General features: G+C 42.0%; 1 protein-coding gene across 3 annotated transcripts; it reads left to right on the top strand.

Moving 5' to 3' along the window:
- The first annotated feature begins 2479 nt into the window (after positions 1–2479).
- Positions 2480–8434, top strand: HENMT1 (HEN methyltransferase 1). 3 transcript variants are annotated; one of them, XM_011368101.2, is made up of 8 exons: positions 2480–2569; positions 3630–3719; positions 4457–4582; positions 5108–5220; positions 5841–5975; positions 6265–6444; positions 6885–7062; positions 7842–8434. In XM_011368101.2, exons 2-8 carry the CDS (start codon positions 3699–3701, stop codon positions 8235–8237), a joined length of 1149 nt encoding a protein of 382 aa, XP_011366403.1. In that variant the 5' UTR covers positions 2480–2569; positions 3630–3698; the 3' UTR covers positions 8238–8434. The 3 variants fall into 3 exon arrangements, with proteins under 3 accessions (XP_011366403.1, XP_011366410.1, XP_023390548.1); XM_011368108.2 differs by having other exon boundaries at positions 4499–4582; XM_023534780.1 differs by having other exon boundaries at positions 4502–4582.
- Positions 8435–9438: the final 1004 nt, after the last annotated feature.

Consider the following 9438-nt stretch of genomic DNA (forward strand, 5'->3'; position numbering starts at 1 on the left):
AAAATTTCTTTAAAAATTTTAAATTGTGGTAACAGTATACAGGAAACCATTTTAAGTGTACAGGTCAGTGGCATTAAGTTAATTCACAGTGTCGTGCAACCATCACTACCATGCATCTATGTAACTTTTCCATTGTCTTAAACTGAAACTCTGTACCCATTAAATAATAACTCTCAATTTCCTCCCACCCCCAGCCCTTGTCAACCACTGTTTTACTTTCTGTCTCTGTGAATTTGACTATTCTAGGTACCTCATATAAATGAAATCATACCGAAGGGGAAGAAAAGTAATTTTCCCTCTACCCTTCTGAGTTCTTGGCTGGGACTCCCTGTAATAAGAGATTAGCAGGAGAAGAACAAACAGAAGTTTATTAACATGTATACCTCATGTATACATGAGAGATACCCAGGAAGAGTGAGTAACTTCTAGAGCAGGCCCAAGTCATCACCTTAAATACCATCTTTAGTAAAGACAAACGAAAGATGTAGGGGTGGTCGGGGGGAGGCAGCCAGTTATGACAAGTTACCAGAAAAAACAAGGGTAAAGGTCTGTTTTGCAGATTTAAATCAGTGTCTTTTTCATTGATAAGATTTCTTGTGATTTAGCCATCTTTTTCTGCTTGGTATAGAGAGGATACCCCGTTATAAATGGAGATTTATTTTATAAATGTAAATTCCCCTTACAAAAGGGAAATTTTTAGAGTTTCTCCTATGTCTACTGTTTCTTTAAGTAATTAGCTCAAAACAATCCTTATGCCATAGAGACATATTTTGGAGTAGCACATTCTGCTACCCTTCGAATTCCTGCCTTTGAAACTTCCCAGTAAGTTTCACAGTCCAGAAGCCGAGTTGGTAATTTGTTCCATACTCACTGAACCAATCTTTAATCCTGAGAATAGGTCAGTTAGGTTAGAGTTGTGTCTTACTTCAGGAGGTGGTGTCACAGGTGGGCTCCCAAAGTTAGGCCTATACGATGCAAGCAACCAGGTATTTAATAAGAGGCATTTCTATGAAAATAAAAGCAAAGATTAATGTTTAGAACAGACTATAAACTCAGTTTTGAGTCCAAAGGGCAGTTAGTTGCGATTTCTCGATGTTGGGCTTGAAGCATTTTTAGTTAGAGTGAGGAGAGGTGTGGCAGTCTGATAGGTATTCCTGGGCTTTTAACCACTGGCAGGAACTAGAGGACTTTCACAGAAATGTCAAAGCAAAGCAAGAAAATTATTCTGCCTTAGCTCAAATGGGTGCCTTATTTGGAAAGGCCTAGTTGGCTGTTTGTGATTAGTTGTCCTAGATTTCCAGTTAACCTTGAAGCATTTATAGCCTTAGGTTTTGGTTTGCTTATGCAGCCTACCAAGGTATTAGAGCCATCTCAGGCTAACGGCCTCCTTGTTTAATTAATTTAAAAATACCCAGAAGCGGAATTCATTTATTAACTTAAGGATTCTATTTGAATTCAGTCTGTAATGAGGGATATGCTCTTTTAATGAAGATAGTCCGTTTAACTGCAATTTCCTCAGCCCAACAGGACCCGCTCAGTGAGGCTCTCCTTGAATTACTTTTCTGAGACTAGGCTCCTCCAAATACCCAAAACAAAAATTGTGTAGTAATCCCACATTTGTGATAACCCATGCTGACAACAATGTGCTTTGCCTATAGTAGGTATTAAGTACTTGAAAATAGTTCCAATGGATTATTTATAGTATATTAATGGGTTATGCAGCCAGTAAACACCACGTTTTGTGTCTTTTAAAACAGGACTAAAATATTTTTTCGCCAAAGAAAAGAGCGTCGCGTCTCCTCACCCCTTCCTTAATTAAACTTTCATCACATACAAGAAATAACTGATTTATAAAGTGTCAAGTTGAATCTCTGCAGGTAAAGGAAGACTCGATACTGTAGCTTTTCTTAGAGATCAGCTGCGTTCCCAGCATGCAGAAACTACCAGTTTTGGGGTCTGAAAGTTTTCCTCAGAGTTCAGATGTACTGGACCAATTCTACCCAGCCCGGAATACCCTTAAAGCCCCTGCGGACTGTTCTGGGGGGATTCTAGCGGCGGCTGATTGGGACACTAGCCGCCGGCCGGCCGGCTCGCGCTCAGCCGCGTCGCTTCTCTTGCCTCCTTGCATCGGCCCGGACCGTTTTCAGCTTTGATTGCTCACGGGCAGAGCCACGAACCCAACAGCCGCCCGAGCCCGCCGCCCTGCTCGCGGCCTGGGGACGCGCTGGGTGCGGCGACGTCTGCTTCCAACAGTCGCGGCTAGAAAATGGCTTCAGGCCATGCGCCACTGCGGCCGTTGAGACACAAAACCGACGCCTAGGAGCGGAGAGCCTGGAGGCATGGGCTAGGCGTCAGGCGGGCTCGGGGACCACGGTCTACGGCAAAAGAGCCTGCGGCGCAGGTGTGGGCGGCGCAGGTGTGGCCGCGGGCGCGTAACGTCACGTAGCGAGACCGCGCGTGCGCGGCCGTCAAGGGCGGGGCCAGGAGTTAAATGCAGCCGCGGCTCCGCGCAGCCCGCTGGTCTCTGGCGGCGTCGGGCTTTGCTTTTTCGACGTGCTTCCTACTATAGGTAAGAGATGCGACGACATATGCTCAGGACAGTAACCTTGCCTCCCTGGAGGCCTGGGGCGGCCGTTCAGGATTCGACTTAGAGAATAATTCGAAAAGTTAGAGTTTGACATGACATGTTGCCTACATTTTTGACTAAGTTCTAGTTGATAGACGGGCGTGCAGTAGGGAACCTAAATTTAAGTCCAAGTCCATTCGTGAATTGGATAGATGTCGGAGCATCTTTAGCTTAATTACGGAGGACACTTTTTTCCCCCCTCGAAATTTCATTTTGACCATGTGTGAAAGAGTAATTGCCAGCAATTTGGGTGAGGTTGAGCGCTTTAATGAAATAGTCAAACCGATAGAATTCTTCAGTTCATGTCAAACTAACAGTAAAAAGGAAAGAATGGGTGTTACTGCATTTAGTTGGGTTTGGCAGAGTGAAATTTTTTAGGTTTTCTGAGCCTTTGGCTGTTGTGTGGGACGGTACTGAATAAATTCTGTGGATTGAAGAGGAAATTTGAGGAATCCTCATACAAAAGGCTAATCAGCTTTCTGTTCTGCTTCTGTAAATATGCTTGCTGCATGCAAGAGCTCCCTTGCAGAGCTCACTTGCCCTTTGGTTGATGAATGTAACTATTTGTACCTTAGCAGATCCTGCTTTCTGTAACAATTTGTAACCCTCAGTATCCATAACAACTCTCCCCCTTCTCCCAATGTTACTACTTGCAAAGCCATAGCAACATCCGCCATTTGTAACGGTCTGAGTTCAAACAACCAATCAGCTTGTGTAAAAACTCTAAGGAATGTTGCAACTGCATTCCCCACCGAGATCTTCAGGGATCTTCAGGGATCTTCAGGGCACTAGCTCCTCTGGGACTGTGTGTAATAAATCTGAATTCTCCTCTCCAAGTTACTGCTTGGTTTCACTGCTTGGTTTTCGGCTGGATTGGTTTTGGGATTTTTCCACAAATTAAATGGTAACATGAAGAGAAGGGAGAAAGCCCACTCTCTCCCTTCCCTAGTGATCTAGACAGTACAGGCTTCTCTTTTTATAACTTGATATATTGTATTTACAGCCAAGTCATTGCTGATTCTAGAGCTTGAAGTATACATCTGCATTTTTGTTTCAACAAATCTTAAACACAATGGACCAGAGCAACAAAGAGGTAATTGCTGCCCTTCCTAACCCACTTATATGACTGTTATTTATCTAATGGGGTTATGTTCAAGAAAAATTCTGATATTATGACTGTTGCAATCAGAGCATTGTTAGTAGGGGCGAGATGGGGCTCAACTTTACACACAGCAAAGACTAATGGGGATTTATAGCCTATGAGCTGAGTGAAGGGGTTAGTGAAAGGAAAAGAGACATCAAGGGTATGGGGAATTCTTGCTAAGTGGATTTATGGACTTAACAGGATTTTTGCTGAAGGCAGGCAGGCCAAGGTGTTATCAAGGGTGGGGCATGAGGACATTGATCAGATAGTTTGATCAAGGGTAGGGGATTCTCTAAACAGACTTAGGACTCTTGCTACAGCTGGGCTAGGCAGGCCGAAAACAGGATGGGGTCCAGGTGGAGGTCTAGTCAGAGGGCTCAAAGGAGCCTGACTTCAGTTTGGTCAGGAAGAGACTTGTTAGCCTTCTGCCTATCTGGATCCTAAAGATCCGTAGGCTTGGAGGCTTGTAATTGTATTTGATGTATTCATAATTTTCAACTCAGTTTTAGAAAGCATAAAGCAAGATTCTTAAAGAGAAGGCTTAGATGAACAGTGGAAGAAATGCGTTGTCACCTAATTTTAGCACAGGTGGTTGAAGGGCCAATATGTTCTGCAAAGTGGGGAAAATAAAGCTATTCATTCTTGAAATCATGCATGACTTATTTTTTTTGTTGGTAAACTTTCAGTGCAATATTGTGGTTGATGGTAATTTTCAAATTCCCTTCAAGAAGGTAATTCATTTTAGCCCTCCGTTATACAGACAGCGTTACAACTTCGTTAAAGATTTAGTGGATCAACATAAACCCAAGAAGGTAGGTATTTCTTCTTCTAAACGTTTAACACTCTTATAAAATGTTTTGTCAAATAAAGAAGTCTTGGTTAGAAAGCAGCGACTTCAGAAAGATTATTGCAAGGAGAGAAAGGAGTTGTTGCAATGGAGAGAACACTGACCATAAGATCCACACCTGTCTCAATAGTTGGAGCAAAAAGGGGTTTTCTTTTCGAGGGGAGTAAACTAAGCTTCAGAGAGCTGGGCGGGGAAAGTGGTAAAAGGGTGGTGTGAATGGAGAGTAGAATGTGTTAACCCCAAGTAAAGGCTGAGGGCAGTCCAATGGTTAAGGGCCTGGGAAAAGTGAGAAGCTTGACCAAGTTAGGTTAACATGGGAAGTTAGCAGGCTTCTAATGTCTCAGATTAATTTCTGTGTACTTTTTTCTGAAAAAAGAGGCTCTCATCTAATTTTATGATTTTTGGTACCCACTCTCTCCCAAGTCTTTGCTCCTATTTGACTTCTTTCTGGCTATAAATGTTTCTAAAATACATTTTCTGTTGTCTACAGGTTGCAGACTTGGGGTGTGGTAATGCTTCACTTATACAGACAATTAAATGCCACAGTTGCATTGAACTGCTTGTTGGAGTAGATATCAATAAAGATAAAATAGACTCACAAAGGTAATACCTAATTTCTGAGAGAACTGTGTATTAATCTAAAACAAGCCACTATTACAGGAAGTGTTATTTTTATACAACATACAAAATGTTATGCCTCAGGCTCACCAAATGACTATGCCATAATACTAATTGGCTGTATACATCGAATACCTGTTTCTAGTGTAGAAAGTATAACCTCGATTAAGTAATTTTAGTAGTCAAAGCATTGCAAATTAAATTTCAAGTGGCAAGAATCTAATTGCTTTATTGCTGGACACCCTGGTAGCTTACAGCAGAGCACCAGGCTGCCTCTTCCATTTGAAGCAGCGCAGCTCTCCAATCTCATATACATTAGATTTCTTCTAAAGAAAATGAAAATCACTCATCCAAAGGTGAGCTGGTAGACCAAAGGTATTAAGAATGAGAGCAACATCAAACATTCAAAAGCCTTGTTATTGACATTGACCGGTTGCTTCCCCGTGAGAAGGGTTGCTCTCTGGCCTGGCACTCGATGCATTGTGCTATGTCAGACACACCAGCGGAGGCAGAAGATAACCAGAAGGTCAGAGTTCTGTAGTTGGTGAGCATTCTAAACATTGTGTTCAAATGTCCTCTGAATGTCAACAATAATGCTCTTGCAGGTGTACGTTGTCTCCATTCTGCGGGGATTATCTAAGTCCCCGGGACCTGAATTTGTCCATCATCTTATATCATGGCTCTGTTGTGGAGAGAGACTCTCGTCTGCTTGGATTTGACTTAATAACATGTATTGAATTGTAAGTATTAAACTAATTTCTACTGTATAAACTCATTAGAAAAATCTCACTGAATTAGTCTCAGTAAATTTAGTATTCTAAATATAATCTTAATTGTAAACAATGGCTTGTCAGTTGGGACTGGCTTTTTTACCATGGGCGAAGGGAAGGATAAGACTATTTTAGGTCACTATTACATATTCAAAGAAGGGATGATAAATCAATGGAGAGTTGGAAATTGTTTTTGATAAATCAATTAGGGAATATTTGCAGGCGAAGCTAAGATTTTCTTTCTCGCTAACCATTTTAGAATAGAACACTTGGATGAAAAAGATCTGGCCAGATTTCCCGAAGTCGTATTTGGGTACTTGTCTCCAGCCATGGTCGTCATCAGCACACCCAACTCCGAATTCAATCCCCTGTTTCCAGCAGTGACTTTAAGAGATTCAGATCACAAATTTGAGTGGAACAGAAGGCAGTTTCAGACTTGGTGAGTTCTAATGTTTTCATGTTTATTGTTTTTGGGGGGACTCCACTGAGGTTTAAAATACAGTGAAGTAAATCTTTATATGATATTGAAATTTTTCTCCCAATTTAATTGATTTCCAAAGTGCAACTGAGCATGTCATTAAGATTGTCAAGGAACCACACCTGGGCAAAATCGATGGAAGTTTGATCTCTTAGGTCTCACGCTGGGAAGGGTGTGTGGGCATCTGATACCTTTTTATATGAAGGCGACAGGAATGTCAAGGGTTGAGATGGGAAACAGAGAAGGTGTGGGGCCTGGCCCAGGGGCATCTCCCAGGGGCTTGACATGTTCCTGGCATAATTCTAAACCCAAGTAAGAGTTGGGACTGGACCGCTCGTGTCCTTGTCCACCCCTACACTCCATTTCACAACAATTTATTTCTCTCCTTGTTTTGACTTCAGGGCTTTAAGTGTGGCAAATTTCTACAATTACTCTGTGGAGTTCACTGGCGTGGGAGAACCACCAGCAAGAGCTGGGAATGTTGGATACTGTACCCAGATAGGGGTCTTCCGGAAAATTGGAGCAAAGGCAACTGAATCATGCATTGCGGGACAGTGTGATGAACATGTTTATAAAATTGTAAGTATTTGTGAGGTAGTATCAGGACAAGTATATTTACTAGGATGGTGAACTCACAGTCCTCACTGTAGAGATAGATGTGTGTAAATGACCTTATTTCGAGGTTAACTTTTGAGAATCCTTCCTGGCCCATAGCCATCAGAGTTGGGTCTGCTGTAGCCCTTGACCACCTGGCCTTTTGCCATGTCTTAATATTAAAGAGAATGGTCTGCTGGAGGCTTAGACTACTAGGCTGTTTGGGTCAGCAACTTCCCTTTTGTAATGTAGGATCATCAACAGGAAGAAGCCTCCAGCAACTGGGTTCAAATAATGACTTGGAACAAGCTCCAAGCTTAGGCCCTTTTGGTTAAAGGAGGTATAGTGATGAATAAACACATTTCCCTTTTAATTAGCAACATTTTTTCTTTTTTACCCTATGTGTCAATATATTTGATTATTGACAATTATATTTGATTCTCATTATAATTGTGGCATTTATGATTAGTAGGGTTTGACATTTGTACATATAGTTTTTTTTTTTTTAAGGTGAGGCAACCCTTGGTTGACCTCACGGATTGCAAGGACCTTGTCAGTTTACAGTCTCTTATTTTTTTATTTTTAAAGCCTACAGCACCTGGTCTTCCTAGGTGGTCTCCCATCCAAGAACTAACCAGGCTCAACCCTGCTAAGCTTCGGAGATCAACCGAGATTGGGCTTGTTAAGAGTAGCATGGCCGTAGACGACGGTTAATTCTTAATGTGGTAAAAAGTTAACTAATGGTTTTGAAAATTTTCCTTCAGGTTTATACAGTCTCATACCCGAGTTTACAGCAAAAAGAAGTCCGCAAATTTGCACTGACAAGTGAGGTGTCCCGCCAAGTCCAGAGCCTGAAACGCAGATACGTATCAAGTGTGAAAATACTACAGGACGACGAATCTATTCATAAGTTAAACGACACCGGGATCATCACGTTTTTTGGACCAGTCTTCACAGAACTTGAAAAAACCAACATAGAGAAGTCTCCCAAACCTTTCTGTTTTGGAAATAAGTTTTATGTACCCTTGGAAAGACTTTTTGCTTATCCCAAGGTGAACCGCTTATGTGAAAATGTAGACATGATGAGAGCGCTTATTCGCGACACGATGAGACTGAACCGTGATGGTTCCGCAGTGAAGGTGGATCTGCATGATCCGTGAGCCATCCTTCCTGGAATTCAGGGTCTTAGCAGTAATTGGGCTCATTGAGAATTTAAGCTTTGTTAGTTATGATTCAAGTAGCCTTGTTTTTAAATATGCTTTGTTTTGGGGTGGGGGGGTTAGGGAGTTGGTTCATAATATGCTTATGTTTTGTTTTGGAGCCATGTTGAATGTGACATTAAAAAGTTTTAAAATTATAGTGTTTAAGACTTTTTCCCTGGGGGTGGGGTTAGGGTAGCTTTAAAATCTTTAGGATTCTGTCTCCTTTGGGCTAAATTCTAACCTAATACTTAGCCTAAAACAGAAAGGAATGGAGGTGATTGAAGCCTCATGATATAGACAAGATATAAAATTTAATAACATTTAATTTACAGAAGTAATACTGTAAAAATTAAAAACAACTTAGAACCGTATGGAATTACTGGCGTACCCTCCAGCCATCTTGAATTCCCTGCCTTTTAGATGCCCTGTCTGGATGGGAGTAGCCTGTTTGCCCACCACTGCTCGTAGGATTCCAGTGGATAAACTGGACTTTCTGGTACTGTTAGACAACTATCAGCTTTTCTTAAGTTTTGCCAGAACATAGTAGCCTTTTTGGGGGGCAGTTAATAATTTTTCTAGGAAAATCACTTGAATGGGCCACATCTATTTTGTAAAACTTCACTCTGCGCTGTATGGTAATGAAAAATGTCCTGGAGAAGGCAGTTATCTGCAGGTTTTTCTTGCAGAAAAAGCTGCCGCTACCATGGGCCACCCCACCCCCACCCTCCAGTAGGTGTGAAATCTGTTAGCAAAGTGCTAGATGGAACCTCACTCGCCCTTGAGCTGAATAAGATCTGCCTCCAATTCCTATTTCCATGATCTGGGCAACTCAAACCGTTTTAAATTTAGATCTCTTTCCTAGAAACGTTGGTTCTCACAGTAGCGCTGTTGGTTCTCATAGGAGTGCCGTCTTCACGCTCAGTTCCCACAGGCAGATGTGAAACGTGGCCCCATGAGCATCGCCCTGAGACTCACACTTCCACACAGCAGCACCTAGCTCATCCTTCGCTTAGCTTCTCACTCCCCACATCCCTTTCCCTCTGATTTCCAGTCTTTCTTTTCCATCAACAACATACTCAGTTGAGCTCTCTTAAAAGTATTGCTCTCAGCCCCTGGGGCTCATTTCTTTCAGTTGTCAGTTGGGACTGGCTTAACTGAC

This window comes from Pteropus vampyrus, unplaced genomic scaffold (assembly GCF_000151845.1).
Source record: "Pteropus vampyrus isolate Shadow unplaced genomic scaffold, Pvam_2.0 Scaffold6, whole genome shotgun sequence".
NCBI lineage: Eukaryota > Metazoa > Chordata > Mammalia > Chiroptera > Pteropodidae > Pteropus > Pteropus vampyrus.

Bases quoted from the DNA above. Each gene is read 5' to 3' on its own strand.
- HENMT1 (XM_011368101.2), top strand. From the start codon at position 3,699: ATGGACCAGAGCAACAAAGAG. The intron at 4,583-5,107 runs GTAGGTATTTCT...TGTTGTCTACAG, and splicing joins ATCAACATAAACCCAAGAAG to GTTGCAGACTTGGGGTGTGG. The intron at 6,445-6,884 runs GTGAGTTCTAAT...TTTTGACTTCAG, and splicing joins AGAAGGCAGTTTCAGACTTG to GGCTTTAAGTGTGGCAAATT.